The sequence below is a fragment of the Chelonia mydas genome, chromosome 19 (assembly GCF_015237465.2).
Source record: "Chelonia mydas isolate rCheMyd1 chromosome 19, rCheMyd1.pri.v2, whole genome shotgun sequence".
Classification (NCBI taxonomy): domain Eukaryota; kingdom Metazoa; phylum Chordata; order Testudines; family Cheloniidae; genus Chelonia; species Chelonia mydas.
In genome coordinates this window covers 19,253,378-19,270,784 of record NC_051259.2, presented here as the reverse complement: position 1 = coordinate 19,270,784, position 17,407 = coordinate 19,253,378, and the positions used below count along the sequence as shown (strand labels likewise).

The following is a 17,407-nucleotide window of genomic DNA, read 5'->3' as shown; positions in this document are numbered from 1 at the left end:
AAAAGCCTTGCTGAAATCTAGATATATTATGTCCACAGCATTCCCCCTATCCACCGTATCAGTCACCCTGTCAAAGAAGGAAATCAGTTTGGTTTGGCATGATTTGTTCTTGGTAAATCCATGCTGGCCGCTAGTGATTACTCCTATATCCTCCAGGTTTCACAAATTGAGTGTTTTATACATTGCTTCTCAGGTATCAAAGTCAGGCTGACTGGTCTATAGTTCCCCGGCTCCTCCTTTTTACCCTTTTTAAAGATTGGCACTATGTTAGCTCTTCAGTCTTCCAGGACTTCTCCTGTCATCCATGAATTTATAAATATTATTGCCAGTAGCTCTGAGATTTTTTTTCAGCTAATTCCTTCAGTACCTTCAGGTGAATAGCATCCAGCCCCACTGATTTGAATTCATTCAAATTGGTCAGAAGATCTAACATTTTCTTTACATATCCCGATCTGCATCCCTTCCCCTTTATTGTCTATGGTGACTTCACTAATCATCCGATCACATTATTTTTTGTGAGAAGGCTGAAGCAAAGTACACATGAACAGCTTTGCCTTCTTATCTTCCATTAGCAGCACACCTTTTCCAATGAGTAGCGGGCCTACATCATCCCTGATCTTTCTTTTTTGTCTGACATATTTGAAGAACCTCTTCTTGTTACCTCTAACATTTCTTGCCAGTTGTAACTCAATCTTTGCCTTGGCTTTCCTGATTTCTGTCCTCTTATGGGAGGTGTTTAAAGTTAACCTTTCTCATCTGACTTCTTGATTCTGTACCAATTCAAAGAATGTTATGATTTCAAAGAGATATTTTGAGTTCTGAGACCTTTTTGGGTGAAATCCTTAGATTCTACTGCACAGTCAAAGCATTGTTCTGGAGAAAGTAATGTTGGTCCCAAAGCATCCTTAGTTCCAGACCTGTCTGATCAAGCTGACCAACTTGCCTCTGATGCCTATATCCCTCCCTTCCTGAAGGGCAAGCAGCATAGTTTAAATCTGTTACCAAGCACTATACAGGGCACAAGATGTGCTACAGATCCTGTAATGGGTCAGCTCAGATATGTCATGCTGATTCAAAAGCTCCAAGGATAGAGAGAGTCATTCTTGGTTTCACAGGTTCAGGTTCTGTGGCCTTTGCGTTGGTTATTACGAGTCTTCCTGTTATTTTTGGATCATAGAAGATTAGGATTGGAAGTGACCTCAAGAGGTCGTCTAGTCCAGCCCTCTGCTTAAAGCAGCACCAACGCAACTAAATCATCCCAGCCATCCCCGTAGGTAACCCACTCCAATGCTTCACTGTTCTCCTAGTGAAATAGTTTTTCCTAATATCCAACCTAGACTTCCCCCACTGCAACTTGAGACCATTGCTTCTTGTTCTGTCATCTGCCACCACTGAGAACAGCCTAGCTCTATCCTTTTTGGAACCCCCCTTCAGGTGGTTGAAGGCTGCTATCAAATCCCCTCTCACTGAGGGTGGCTTTGGAGCTGGTGGGTTTGTCAGCTCCATTGCAGGTTTCAAGTCTAAATATGTCACCTGTTATCAGACCTTTGCCTTCTGGGAGGAGAAGTCCCTTGTTTCCAAGTGTGACGGAATGCACTTTGCATTCACACCTTACACACTACTGTAATAATCTTATAAAGTATCATTTAAAAACTAATAACTTGCTGGTCAATCTCATCATCGAGAAATGTATGTAACAACATTGTTTGTGAAGTTATAAAATTCCCTTGTATGATGATGATAGCACATGTTCCAAACCCCACAGCCCTACCCAGGCAGAAGTCAGTAAACAGGTCTGTCCTGAGCAAAGGAATGTGTGTTTGACTTAATTTGCATTTAAACAATCATCAAGCAGAAAGAAGGAAGGGAGGAAACCTGCATGTAAGCATACACAGGTGAAAGAACCCAGAGGAAGCATCCTTCCATCCTAGATAAATTTTCCAGCTGAGAATAAGGAGACATGCTTTTCAAAAGAAGGAGTGAAGCTATTAAAAAGGAGGGGGCAAACACCAAGTTACTTCTTTCTCCCTGTCCATCTCCCTCTTTGCATCTGGGAAGACAAAAGAAACAGCTGTTGAACTCTGGAAGAGGGTTTTGGAAGTCCTTGAAGTATGCGGTGAGAAACTTAGCTTTGGGTCTAATATAGTTTGAATCTAAGGCCTGGTCTACACTGCGGGGGGGGAGGATCAGTCTAAGTTACGCAACTTCAGCTACGTCAATAACGTAGCTGAAGTCGACATACTTAGACCTACTCACTGCAGAGTCTTCACTACAGTGAGTCGACTGCTGCCGCTCTCCCGCTGACTCTGCCTGCGCCTCTCGCGGTGCGGGAGTGCAGGAGTCGACGGGAGAGCGCTTGGGGGTCGATTATCACATCTAGACTAGACGCGATAAATTGACCCCCACTGGATTTTTCGCTGCCCGCCGATCCGGCGGGTAGTATAGACATACCCTAATATAGTATGGTTGGAAAACGGTTTCCAGAGAGTAGTTATCCGTAGTTAACAGTCAAGCTGGAAGGGCATATCGAGTGTGGTCCTGCAGGGATTGGTCCTAGGTTTGGTTCTATTCACTATCTTCCTAAATGATTTAGGTAATGGTACAGAGAGTACAATTATAAAGTTTGCGGATGATACCAAGCTGGGAGGAGTTGAAAGGACTTTGGAGGATAGGATTAAAATCCAAAATGATCTGGACAAACTGGAGTAATGGTCTGAAGAAAACGGGATGAAATTCAGTAAGGAAAAATGCAAACTACTCTGCTTAGGAAGGAACAATCAATTGTGCACACACAAATTGGGAAATGACTGCCTAGGAAGGAGTACTGTGGAAAGGGATCTGGGGGTTATTGTGGATCACAAGGTAAATATGAGTCAACAGTGTAACACTGTTGCGCAAAAAAAAAAAAGGCAAACTACATTCTGGGCTGTCTTAGCAGGAGTGTTGTAAGCAAGACACGTGAAATAATTCTTCTGCTTCATTCTGAGCTGATTAGGCCTCAGCTGGAGTCTTGTGTCCATTTCTGGGCACCACATGTCAGGAAAGATGTGGACAAAAGGAAGACACTCCAGAGAAGAGCAACAAAAATTATTAAAGGTCGTAAAAACATGACCTATGAGGAAAGTTTGAAAAAAAATTGGGTTTGTTTTGTCTGGAGAAGAAAAGACTGAGGGGGGACATAAGTTTTCAAGTACATAGAATCATAGAATATCAGGGTTGGAAGGGACCTCAGGAGGTCATCTAGTCCAAATCCCTGCTCAAAGCAGGACCAATCCCCAACTACATCATCCCAGCCAGGGCTTTGTCAAGCCTGACCTTAAAAATATCTAAGGAAGGAGATTCCACCACCTCCCTAGGTAACGCATTCCAGTGCTTCACCACCCTCCTAGTGAAAAAGTTTTTCCTAATATCCAACCTAAACCTCCCCCACTGCAACTTGAGACCATTACTCCTTGTTCTGTCCTCTGCTACCATTGAGAACAGTCTAGAGCCATCCTCTTTGGAACCCCCTTTCAGGTAGTTGAAAGCAGCTATCAAATCCCCCCTCATTCTTCTCTTCCACAGACTAAACAATCCCAGTTCCCTCAGCCTCTCCTCATAACTCATGTGTTCCAGTCCCCTAATCATTTTTGTTGCCCTCCGCTGGACTCTCTCCAATTTCTCCACATCCTTCTTGTAGTGTGGGGCCCAAAACTGGACACAGTACTCCAGAATCATAAACATAAAAGATTGTTATGGCGGGGGGGGTGGGAATTGTTCTTGTTAACCCCAGAGGACAGGACAAGAAGCAATGGGCTTAAATTACAGCAAGGGAAGTTTAGGTTGGACAATAGGAAAAACTTCCTAATTTTCAGGGTGTTTAAGCCCTGGAATAAATTGCCTCGGGAGGTTGTGGAATCTCCATCATTGGAGTTTTTTAAGAACGGATTAGACAAACACCTGTCACGAATGGTCTAGTTATTATGTAGTCCTGCCTTGAGTGCAGGCGACTGGACTAGATGACCTATTGAGTTTCTTTCCAGTTCTGCAGTTCTATGATTCTGTTTGTTAGGCACCAGAAGTGTTTTATCTTTGTTTTTCTTGTAACCATTTCTGACTTCTATGCCTCATTACTTGTGTTCACTTAAAATCTCTTTGTAGTTAATAAACTTGTTTTATTATTTTATGTAATCTAGTGTAGAGCTGTCAAGCAATTAACAAAATTAATCGCGCGAGTAAACAATAGTATACCATTTATTTAAATATTTTTGAATGTTTTCTACATTTTCAAATGTATTTATTTCAGTTACAACACAGAATACAAAGTGTATAGGGCTTACTTTATATTTATTTTTAATTACAAATATTTGCACTGTAAAAAACAAAAGAAATAGTATTTTTCAGTTCACCTAATACAAGCACTGTAGTGCAGTCTCTTTATCATGAAAGTTGAACTTACAAATGTAGAATTATGTACAAAAAATGACTGCATTCAAAAATAAAACAATGTAAAACCTACAAGCCCATTCAGTCCTACTTCAGCCAATCGCTCAGACAAACAAGTTTGGTTACAATTTGCAAGCGATAATGCTGCCCGCTTCTTGTTTACAATGTCATCTGAAAGTGAGAACAGGTGTTTGCATGACACTGTTTTAGCCGGCGTCGCAAGATATTTACGTGCCAGATCCACTAAAGATTCATATGTCCCTTCATGCTTCAGCCATCATTCCAAAGCGCATGCGTCCATGCTGATGATGGGTTCTGCTCAATAAAGATCCAAAGCAGAGCAGACCGACGCATGTTCATTTTCATCATCTGCGTCAGTTATCACCAGCAGAGGGTTGATTTTCTTTTTTGGTGGTTCAGGGTCTGTAGTTTCCCCTTCGGAGTGTTGCTCTTTTTTAAGACTTCTAAAAGCATGCTCCACACCTCGTCCCTCTCAGATTTTGGACGGCACTTCAGATTCTTAAACCTTAGGTAGAATGATGTAGCTATTTTTAGAAATCTCACATCGGTACCTCCTTTGCGTTTTGTCACATCTGCTGTGAATGTGTTCTTAAAATGAACCTGTGCTGGGTCACCCTCCGAGACTGCTATGACATGAAATATGGCAGAACGTGGGTAAAACAGAAGATATACAGTTCTCCCCCAAGGAGTTCAATCACAAATGTAATTAACTCATTATTTTTTTAACGAGCATCATCAGCACAGAAGCATATCCGCTGGAATGGTGGCTGAAGCATGAAGGGGCATACGAATGTTTAGCATATCTGGCAAGTAAATACCTTACAGTCCCAGCTACAAAAATGCCATGCGAATGCGTCGTCTCACTTTCATGTGACATAAATAAAAAGCAGGCAGCAGTATCCCCTGTAAATGTAAACAAACTTGTTTGTCTTAGTGATTGGCTGAACAAGAAGTAGGACTGAGTGGACTTGTAGGTGCTAAAGTTTTACGTTGTTTTATTTTTGAGTACAGTTATGTAACAAAATATCTACATTTGTAAATTACACTTTCACAAAAAAGAGATTGCACCACAGTTCTTGTATGACGTGAATTGAAAAATACTGTTTCTTTTGTTTATCGTATTTAAAGTGTAAATATGTGTAATAAAAAATATCAAGTGAGCACTGTACACTTTGTTTTCTGTGTTGTAATAGAATCAATATATTTGAAAATGTAGAAAAACATTCCAAAAAGGTTTAATAAATTTCAATAGGTATTCTATTGTTTAACAGTGCAATTAATTGCGATTAATTTTTTTAGTTGAGTTAATCGCGTGTTCAGTTTAATCCAGCGTGTTTAATGTAGTGTCTGGGTAACTCCATTTAAGGTGGTAAGCCATTGTGTATTATTCCCTTAAAGCTGTGGTTCTCAAACTGTGGGTCGCAGTGCTGGCATTAACTTGCTGGGGCCCGGGACTCAAGCCTGGGCCTGAAGCCTGAGCCCGAGCCCGACTGCCTGGAACTGAAACCAAAGCCCAAGAGCTCAGATTACAGGCCCCCGCAACCGGAGCTGAATCCCTTTTGACTTTGGCTTTCCTGCTTGGGGCGGCAAGGGTTGGGCGTGCTTAGGCTTCTATACGACCCTCCTGGGGTTGTATAGTAATTTTTGTTGTCAGAAGGGGGTCTCAGTGCAATGAAGTTTGAGAACCCCTGCCTTAAAGGAATAAGGACTAAATATATCTGGACTGTCCAGGAGAGGGATGAGTAGTAGGTCTTGTTCATTTTACGGGGGAAATCACATTTTGCCTTCCTATGTGAAAGGGGTCACCGATATAAATGTTTGAGAATCACTGGTCTACTCTGTAGTGACACAATGGGATGGTGAGAGTCTGTTATGTTTTTAAAAAACAATTTAATCTGATTTGAGACCACAAATACTAAAATGCCTTGATCATAATGTGGTTATTTCATGATATATAAGAACGGCCATTCTGGGTCAGACCAAAGGTCCATCTAGCCCAATATCCTGTCTTCCAACAGTGGCCAATGCCAGGTGCCTCAGAGGGAATGAACTGAACAGGTAATGATCAAGTGATCCATCCCCTGTTGCCCATTCCCAGCTTCTGGCAAACATAGGCTAGGGACACCATTCCTGCCCATCCTGGCTAATAGCCATTGATGGACCTATCCTCCATGAATTTATCTAGTTCTTTTTTGAACCATGATGTCACTACAGAGTTGATATAGGATTGTTTGGGAGTTTTTAACTGCATTTTTCACCTTAACATGGTGGATTTCTTAATCTGGCTGTATTTTAAAGAATCTTTATTGAGGTTACAGGGACAAACCATCCCGATGTGTAGAAAGAATAGTAAATATGGCAGGCAACCAGCTTGCTTTAAAAGTGAAATCCTTGCTGATCTTGAACACAAAAAAGAAGCTTACAAGAAGTGGAAGATTGGACAAATGACCAGGGATGAGTATAAAAATATTGCTCGGGGATGCAGGAAGGCCAAATCACACCTGGAGTTGCAGCTAGCAAGAGATGTTAAGAGTAACAAGAAGGGTTTCTTCAGGTATGTTAGCAACAAGAAGAAAGTCAAGGAAAGTGTGGGCCCCTTACTGAATGAGGGAGGCAATCTAGTGACAGAGGATGTGGAAAAAGCTAATGTACTCAGTGCTTTTTTTGCCTCTGTCTTCACAAACAAGGTCAGCTCCCAGACTACTGCACTGGGCAGCACAGCATGGGGAGGAAGTGACCAGCCCTCTGTGGAGAAAAGTGGTTCGGGACTATTTAGAAAAGCTGGACGAGCACAAGTCCATGGGGCCGGACGCGCTGCATCCGAGAGTGCTAAAGGAGTTGGCAGGTGTGATTGCAGGGCCATTGGCCATTATCTTTGAAAACTCATGGCGATAGGGGGAAGTCCCGGACAACTGGAAAAAGGCTAATGTAGTGCCTATCTTTAAAAAAGGGAAGAAGGAGGATCCTGGGAACTACAGGCCACTCAGCCTCACCTCAGTCCCCAGAAAAATCATGGAGCAGGTCCTCAAGGAATCAATTCTGAAGCCCTTAGAGGAGAGGAAAGTGATCAGGAACAGTCAGCATGGATTCACCAAGGGCAAGTCATGCCTGACTAATCTAATTGCCTTCTATGACGACATAACTGGTTCTGTGGATGGGGGGAAAGCGGTGGACGTGTTGTTCCTTGACTTTAGCAAAGCTTTTGACACTGTCTCCCACAGTATTCTTGCCAGCAAGTTAAAGAAGTATGAGCTGGATGAATGGACTATAAGGTGGATAGAAAGTTGGCTAGATTGTCGGGCTCAATGGGTAGTGATCCATGGCTCCATGTCTAGTTGGCAGCCAGTATCAAGTGGAGTGCCCCAAGGGTCGGTCCTGGGGCCGGTTTTATTCAATATCTTCATAAATGATCTGGAGGATGGCGTGGATTGCACCCTCAGCAGGTTTGCAGATGACACTAAACTGGGAGGAGAGGTAGATATGCTGGAGGGTAGGGATAGGATCCAGAGGGCCCTAGACAAATTAGAGGATTGGGCCAAAAGAAATCTGATGAGGTTCAACAAGGACGAGTGCAGAGTCCTGCACTTAGGACGGAAGAACCCCAGGCACCGCTACAGACTAGGAACCGAATTGCTCGGCAGCAGTTCTGCAGAAAAGGACCTAGGGGTTACAGTGGACGAGAAGCTGGATATGGGTCAACAGTGTGCCCTTGTTGCCAAGAAGGCCAATGGCATTTTGGGATGTATACATAGGGGAATTGTCAGCAGATCGAGGGACGTGATCGTTCCCTCTATTCAACATTGGTGAGGCCTCATCTGGAGTACTGTGTCCAGTTTTCGGCCCCACGCTACAAGAAGGATGTGGAAAAATTGGAGAGTCCAGCGGAGGGCAACAAAAATGATTAGGGGACTGGAACACATGAACTATGAGGAGAGGCTGAGGGAACTGGGATTGTTTAGTCTGTGGAAGAGAAGAATGAGGGGGGATTTGATAGCTGCTTTCAACTACCTGAAAGGGGGTTCCAAAGAGGATGGCTCTAGACTGTTCTCAATGGTAGCAGAGGACAGAACAAGGAGTAATGGTCTCAAGTTGCAGTGGGGGAGGTTTAGGTTGGATATTAGGAAAAACTTTTTCACTAGGAGGGTGGTGAAGCACTGGAATGCGTTACCTAGGGAGGTGGTGGAATCTCCTTCCTTAGATATTTTTAAGGTCAGGCTTGACAAAGCCCTGGCTGGGATGATGTAGTTGGGGATTGGTCCTGCTTTGAGCAGGGATTTGGACTAGATGACCTCCTGAGGTCCCTTCCAACCCTGATATTCTATGATTTCATGGGATTCTAATGCTTGGTTTTAGGCCATTCCTGTAGTGTATTAATTAATGTTCAGCCGTAATGCCCTTTTAGCATAGCTTGTGTCCGGGAAAATAGAGAGAGCCAGGTTGAAGAAGAAATAAGAAACATGGGGATATTGTTAGGTTTATGTACAGTGCCTAGCATAATGGGAGTGCTGGTCCATACTGTTGTTAGTGCTGTGGCGTTGTTAGTGTTGCTGGTCTTGGAGCTCCCGTGTTAGCTGCCCAAACAGAGAGTGCAGCTTGCTGATTCAGCAGACTTCAGTGTTGTTCGTAAAAGAAGACCACAGGCGAGGTTTGATGCTGAAGGCACTCAGCCAGGTTTATTGTCAGCAAAGCACAGCACTAGCACCCTGTCCAATGGGTCACAGGGATACTGATACCGACATGCTATCGACAAGGTGAAGGCTCAGTCAGCATAACAGGATGCTGTCCCTTAGACTGATATGAAGTTGCCCCTCCTGTGACTTCTTAATTTGTACATTGATACAAACAAATTACATATTACGCTCCTGGAGGTTAGTTACCACCCTTATATCTTGTAGCTCGGGGTGGGCAAACTTTTTGGCCCGAGGACCACATAGGGGTGCAAAACTGTATGGAGTGCTGGGTAGGGAAGGCTGTGCCCCCCAAACAGCCTGGCCCCTGCCCCCTATTCACCCCCTCCAACTTCCCATCCCCTGACTGTCCCCTCCTGGGACCCCCCGCCCCAAACCGTCCTTCCCCCCCAGGATCCCACCCCCTATCCAACCCCACCTGCTCCCTGTACCCTGACTGCCCCGACCTATCCACACCCCCGCCCCCTGACAGCACCCCCTCCCCCGGGACTCCCACGGCCTATCCAACGCCCCCTGTTCCCCGACCCCTGACCATCCCAGAACCTCTGCCCCATCCAACCGCTCCCTGTCCCCGTCCCCTGACCGCCCCCTGGAACCCGCTACCCAATGTTCTTCGCCGCGCGCCCCCACCCCCCTTACCATGCCACTCAGAGCGGCAGGAGCTCGCAGCCCCGCTGCCCGTGCGGCGGCATGGCTGCGTGAGAGGGGGAACAGCGGGGGAGGGGCCGGGGGCGAGCCTCCTGGGCCAGGAGCTCAGGGACCAGGCAGGACGGTCCCGCAGGCTATAGTTTGCCCACCTCTGTCGTAGCTGCTAGATCAAACAAAACATCCTCATCCATTATCCTGTCATCCCCTCTTTATCTTGACATGGGGTTGGTGTGATGTTGTACCATATCTTAGGAATGTGTTAAGTAGGTACTTCAGAGATCTGTGTTTTTGTACCATCCTCTACAATCAGGAATGTGCTTACTTGGCTAGCTGACACCTAGATTGTTACTATTCTGCGCTAAGTTACTATACTATTATCCTACGCTAAGTTATGCCTAGGGCTCCAGCAAGGCTGCTAAACTCTTAGATTGGGCTCTGAGGTAACTATTTGAGAGCAGTTTCATTGGAAAGTGACAGCAACAAAATAGGGTGATTAAAGAGAATTAAAGGAAGCCAACTCAGCAGGCATAGATGCAACACTCAAGAAACTTGGTCATTCTCAATACAGTAGACATCTCCTGCCTTGAATGTGGCAATCACCCACTCTGACCTTCCTTCTACCTTGTCTAGCCTACATAAAACGTTGTAGCTGAAATATCTTCCTGTGTCACTGCTCTGCCTATATTATTCCCCTTCTTGAATCTCCATTGGCATCCTGTCTCTATTGGTATCAAGATTAAGGCGTTTCCCACATCTTTGCAGAGCTATGGGGCAGGGAATGTCAATGTATGTATTTGCTCAGGGTGCTCTGCAGTGGGGGCCTTAGTACTTAGTGTTATCTCTGAACAGTCCTTGTATTACCATAGTGCTTAGTTATTCAAATACTGAATTCCTTGAATGCTGTTAATATTGCAGATTCAAGCACTCAAAAATTAGACCATGTCAGAATTAAGGTTGTCTGTGCAACGTAAATTCTGTCCCACTGTGCGAATGCATTATGATAGTCTCCTAAGTATATGATCATGCACTGTTTTTTTCCATAGGACCCTGGCTTATTAAATGTCTAAATCCGTGCTTTTCCTTACCTTTACCAGGATGCGAAGTGATAGCTGTGAACACCCGCTCCACTAGCCAGACTTTTATTTATAAATGTGATGCTGTCCTGTGCACTCTTCCCTTGGGAGTGTTGAAACAGCAACCACCTGCTGTACAGTTTGTGCCTCCTCTTCCTGAGTGGAAAACGTCTGCTGTGCAGAGAATGGGATTTGGCAATCTTAACAAGGTAACTTGACCGGGAGGGGAAAAGCAGTAGAGGAATTAGTACGATAAATAGATTCTGGAATGCATGCTAAGCTGGAGAGCAGCTCCCCCCCCTCTTTCTTTCTAGAACCCCATTCTTTGAATTGTGTGAAGAGTCATTTTTGTGCAAAATGTGAGATGCACTGAGCTTGAATTAGGAACACATCTATAAAAGGATACCAGACAAATTCTGTCTTTTCCATTTCTACTGTAGGAGCTAGAACCTCCCTTATCCTTCTTAAGGTATTTCTCCTCTTTACTGCGTAGCTTTGTAGTGTGCTTCTGGGTACCAGGTGGCATCATAAGTGCAGCATTGAAGCAAAGAACCTCAGTTTACATCTGCTGAAGACCTGTTGGTACACATCCGCGCCACTATGCCTTGATTGTGATCTGGATTGGAAGAACACCTCTTTAAGAGGATAGTTCAGTCCCATGCTGATTAAATCTTTGGTCTCTGTGAGACTGCCAAATGAAATGCCAATCGGTGGTGGTTCTTTTGTGTGACGGTCCCTATGTATATTCCACACTTGGGTGCTCATGCACCTGAGTCTGGGCGTTTCCTCCAAGCAATGCCTATTGACTCATATATGCGCAGTGTTTTTCCTCATGCTTCTGACCAAGGATATAAGGCGCAGTACAGGTGAACACCACTCCAGTTCCTTCTTACGGCCCCATGGCCTGAGTCGGAACCCCTATTCCTCCTTCGCTCTTATTTCAATAAGAAAGTTGTTCTGTATACCTGTGTAAATGGTTTTGCATAGTTAGTATAGAACCCCTCCCCAGCTGAGGGGAAGAACTCCTCGCTACCTGAGGACCATGCCCAAGGTCCCGGGCTTCAAGAACTGTGTATCCTACACTTGTTCCTTTTCCATCAGTAAGGAGCATCAATGATGTCTCTACTGTCTGGGTGAGGTGAACATCTCGACGAAGTGCAGCCTCTGTAAGTCCTTCCTGCCCAGAACTACAGAGGTTTATGAGCTCTGACTCCATACATTCCTGATGGAAGAGGCTATGAGATCCCGGGCTCAATCTGATCCTGACCAGGGATACCCCCCTGTACAGTGGCCTCTGCTGACTTGTAGTGCCCCTCCTAGCATAAGCCATGGTGTGGAGCCATTGGCACAGAAGTCCAAGGACAAGCTCCTCCCCACACAAGTAAGAAACTATATCTCATAGGCGTAAGAGTAGATCCCCACAACGGACTGCTCATAAGAGACGTGTTTCCTCACTGAGCCTGCCAAGTCTGGTGAGATGTTGCATGTGGATCCCATGGAACCGTTGCTAAAGACCGCCCAACTGGAAGGTAAGGTAAAGAAGAAGCAGGATTCATCAGTACCATGTCAGTGGTGAGACATATGGAGCACCCAACTACGAGTGCGGCCCCACGTGTTCTATGATTGCCGCCATGTCAATCCTCAGACCAGCCAAACTGGGTCCCTCTGTATTCTCAATGGTAACCCCATGGGCTCTAGGATGTACGGAGATGTTCCTGACTGAAAGAGGTGTTCCTGCCATACCCATAGTCTCTGCTCTTGTCGCGTCTATCCATTCTCTGGGACATTCCTATGCCTGAGGATGAACTGTTACTCCTGTTGAAGGAGAGGCCCCTTTCCCATCCATCGGATCGGGGCTCCCCACTAACGCTGTTTCCAGTGGACCCGTCATCCGACTCAGAGGTGTCCCAGGACATAGCCCTGCCAGTGTGTCTGCCGCAGCACAGGAGCCCAGAGAGAGAGCCAAGGCAACCTTATCTGCCTGGCATAACCCGCCCCAGGGAAGCATGGGGTCTGCTGAGACTGATGGAATCCTCTTTCTGGGTCTGCTGGAGCCCCTGGGACCCATACCACAGCTGTCCAGCACCATCACAGGGGTCTTATCCTTCCTCCCCTTCTCACAGCCAGCTCCACTGGTATATGACAAGGAAGATGTGGAATTGGTACTGCCACTGGAGCCTCCTTGTTGCTGGATGAGGGGGTCATCCCTTTGCTGCCCTCTCTGCTGGGTGACCACCAGCAATACCAAGAACTGGTAGCTACACATGTAGCAATCTATAAATTCCGCTGGAGGAGGTCCAGTATCCCCAGCGTCATCTCCTGGATATCCTGTAAATGAGGCCATACTGGCACAGATCAGAATGGTTTGGCGCATATCAGGCGCCCCCACCCCATGCCAGCCAAAGGGACTGATTTCCTGGTTATGCACCCAGCCCCTAATTCACTCATGGCGCAAACAGTTGCGGAGCAGGCTTGACAACACCCACAAAAGTCCACCCCTCTAGACAAGGAGTTGAAAATGTTGACCCTCCTAGGCAGGAAGGTCTTTTTCTCTGTGGGATTGCAGTTTTGTATAGCCAACTACCAGGCACTGTTGGCTAAGTATGATTTCAACCCCTACAGCAGGCTGGCAGAGTTTAAGGACAAGCTCCTGTAGATGACCAGGCCTAATTCCAGACTTCGGTAGATGTGAGGGGAAACTGGTAGCAAAAGTGGCCCTCAAGGCTGTGGTGGACGCTGCTGACACTGCATCCAATTATCTTGCCACCAGGCTGGTTATGCTCAGAGACTCTTGGCTCAAGTCTTCGGCTTTCTTGAGGGAGGTCCAAAACACCATGGAGAACCTCCCTTTTGACAAAAACAATCTTTTTAACAACAAGGTGGATGAGTCTCTGCAGTCCCTGAATAACTCACGCTCCACTCTGCAGTCACTGGGAATCTACACCCCAACTCCCAGGAAGAAGCACCAGTCCTTCAGACCATGGCCACCTACCTGTCCTATCAACAGCCACCGGAACCTCGCCGCAAATGACAGAGGTCCCAGAGAGCCCGCTTTCTGACCCTGGCCTCTGCCGCCACCTCAAACCTCTCTCAGCTGTAGGCAAAGAGTCAATTTTGACATGCAGGTTAGGACCCACAAACCAACTGTGATGCCACATACTTTGTCTCCTGTCATCTTTGGCAGCCTTCTTAACCTCTTTGCCCATAGTTGGGGCAAGATCCCCGTGGACAGATGGGTACTGGAGATTATCCACCACAGCAACTCCATAGTTTCGTTCCTTCGTGCCTTATCACCCTCCCTCCTGACTCCCTTCAGGGGACCCCTCCCACCAATTTATTTTCCAGCAGGAAGCAGAGCCCTTGCTCCTCAAGGGTGCTATAGATGGTGTCCTTCCTCAATACCAGGGGAAACATTTCTACTAACCACATTTCTTCATTCCCAAAAAAAGCAGAGGCCCATCCTGGATCTTTGTCAGCTAAATATATTAATCAGAAAGCAGTAATTCTGGGTGGCCACTTTGGCATCGATAATTCCCTCCTTCCAGGAGGGAGTATGGTTCGTGGCTCTCAACGTGAAAGACGCATACTTCCATGTGGACATCCAACTGTCTCACAGGAAGTTCTTCTGATTAAAAGTGGGGGCAACAACACTACCAGTTTCGCGTCCTCCCTTTCGGCCTAGTGACAGCACCGAGGGCCTTTATGAACATGTTCGTAGTTGTAGTGGCACAGATGGGTGCCGGGGGCGTTCGGTATTCCTGTACCTGAATGACTAGCTTCTAGTGGAACAATTTCAGCAAGAAGTTCTTGTGATTCAGTCTCTTCAACACCTCCTTTCCTCCTTAGGAATCTATTTTATCGCCCAGGCAGATGATAAACTTTATAGGGGCAAGGCTGGACTCAGTCTCTAAATGAGCCTTCCTTTTGGTGGACCAGTTCTTCACAATGACCACCCTGATTGCCCACTTTGCCTCTTTCTTTTGGAGCACATGGCCGCCTGCACCTACATGACACCGCTTGTGAGACTTCACCTGCAGCACCTACAAGCCTGGCTTAATTCAACCTGCAACCCAGCCAGGGGACCACATTGACTTCAGGGTCACTGTTCCCTCAGACGTTCTGGCCCCTCTCACTTGGTGGTCCGATCTGACCAAGGTCATAAATGAGACCCCTTTCAGCCCTCCCAGACTGAGAGCCACCATCATGATGACACCTCCCTTACAGGATGGGGTGCCCATCTGGACCACACTGCACAAGATGAATGAATGCCATGGGAAGCCACGTTACACATAAACATCCTGGAACTCAAAGCAGTTCATCTTGCCTGCAAAGCCTTCCTTCCCCTTATACCAGTGGTTTTCAAACTTTTTGTATTGGTAACCCCTTTCACACAGCAAGCCTCTGAGTGTGACCCCCTTCTAAATTAAAAATGGGGTGGGATTTAATTTAATGGAGGCTTGGGGGTGTCAGCCTCATGGAGCTGACAGCTCAAGACCCCCATGTAACCACCTTGCATCCCCCAGTTTGAGAACCCCTGCCTTATACTCTCCCTCCACGTGCAGATCCTGTTGGACAACATCAACAAGCAGGGAGGGCAACATCTCATTCCCTTTGCTCCAAGGCAGTCAGGCTGTGGAATTGGTGTGTCAGGACAAGTCTACACAACAGTGCTACTGCTTGAAGGGGGCTGTAAGCAGTGACTCCCAGGGTGATGCTCTCCTGTTTTCCTGGACAGGTGACCTTCGATGTGCCTTTCTTCCGATTCCCCTTTTCCCTCACTTTCTCCTAAAAGTTGACTGAGATGGGGCCACCATCATTTTCATAGCACTTTACTGACCCCAGCAGTTCTAAATCGCAGAGCTCTTGAAGCTCTCCACCCGACCACTGTTCAGGCTCTGGTCTTTCCCGGATCTTCTCACATAGGACCAAAGGAGACTCAGGTATCCCAATTCAAACTCCTTTCACCTCACAGGCTGGTGTTTGGATGGACGTCTAACGTAGAACATGCATGTTCAGCCCTGGTCCAATGGATCCTTAACCAGAGCAGGAAAGAGTCCACCAGCGGGTGAAGTGGCTCCATTTCTTGGAGTGAGTGCACCGCCATCACCTTTCGCTTGACGTGGTGACCATCCCAGTTGTCTTCAATTATCTCCTCACCCAGAAAACATTGGGCTTAGCCTTAGCTCCCTCCATGTGCACCTGGCAGCACTTAGAGCGTCCCTCCAGTGGGGGAAGGAAGACACTATCTTCAAATACCCAACAATGGCATGCTTTATGAAAGGCTTGGTCAGGACTTCCCCACCTGCTGTCAAACCCATGCCCCAGTGGGATCTTAACCTTGTCCTCTCAGCTGTCACAGGGCCACCCTTCAAACCTATGGCAACCTTTACATGACCCACCTTTCCATGAAAGTTGCATTCCTAGTAGCCATCACTTCGGCCGGGGTCGGGGGGGGGGGGGGGAATCAGTGAGCTAGCAGCCATGATGGTAGACCCTCCCTACACAGTTTTGCACAAGGAGAAGGTTTCACTGTGGTTACACCCCAAATTCCTCCCCAAGGTTGTCTTCGAATTCCATCTCAACCAATCAATCCACTTACCTGTATTCTTTCTGAAACCACATGCCTCTTCGAACTACAAGAAGCTACGCTCCCTTGACGTCAGACATGCCCTGGCATTCTACCTACAAAGAACTAGGCCCTTTAAAAAGTCTGAGACTTTGTTGCCATGGCAGAAAGATCAAGGAGCCAAGCCATATCCTCACAAAAGATCTCTTAAGTGGATCTCAGGCTGCATACTTAATGCTACAAGATATCAATCCTCCTGCCTCCTGGGGATGTTTCAGCTCACTCTACATGGGCACAGGCTGCTTCCATGGCTGTGTTATCAGACGTCCTATTGCAGGACATTGGTGAATTGTGCACTCATTTACAGCACACTACGCGCAAGCAGCCATGCCATGGATGCAGCGGTAGGATGGGCCATCTTGCAAATCGCTCTGCCATCAGCCTCTTCACACCCACCTCCACACTGAAACAAGGGCCCTACCACGGACTGTGAAATCGGTCTTCTGTGTGCTTTTATCCTATACAGATTTCACGTGGGAGACCTGCATTTCTCAAATAAGGGTTCCTGACCCAAAGGGAAGTTGCGGGGGGGGGAGGGGGTGTCACATTATTGCCACCCTTACTTCTGCGCTGCCTTCAGATCTGGGCAGCTGGAGGGCGGTGGCTGTTGGTCAGGTGCCCAGCCCTGAAGGCAGCACCATCCTCCCCTCCCCCCCGAAGCAGCACAGAAGTGAGCATGGCAATACCGTACCAGACCAGCCTTCCTTCTGCGCTGCTGCTGGCGGCGGCGCTGCCTCCAGAGCTGGGCTCCCTGTCAGGAGCCGCCGCTCTCCAGCTGCCCAGCTCGGAAGGCCGCGCCGCCCCCGGTAGCAGCGCAGAAGTGAGGGCAGCGGCACTGCAGCCCCCTTTAAAATAACCTTCCAACAATCCCCCTCCCCCCCGCAACTCCTTTTTTGGTTGGATCCTTACAATTACAGCACCCTGAA

At 46.8% G+C, this 17,407-nt stretch overlaps 1 protein-coding gene across 6 annotated transcripts in view; it reads left to right on the top strand.

Moving 5' to 3' along the window:
* The window catches only part of KDM1A (lysine demethylase 1A), a 170,891-nt gene that overhangs the window by 124,599 nt on the left and 28,885 nt on the right, over positions 1 to 17,407 (top strand). For all 6 annotated transcript variants that reach the window (XM_043532231.1, XM_043532230.1, XM_037881554.2 and 3 more), the window contains one exon: positions 10,877 to 11,064. In XM_043532231.1, the coding sequence (XP_043388166.1) occupies positions 10,877 to 11,064 (188 nt within the window). The remainder of the gene's footprint in view (positions 1 to 10,876; positions 11,065 to 17,407) is intronic.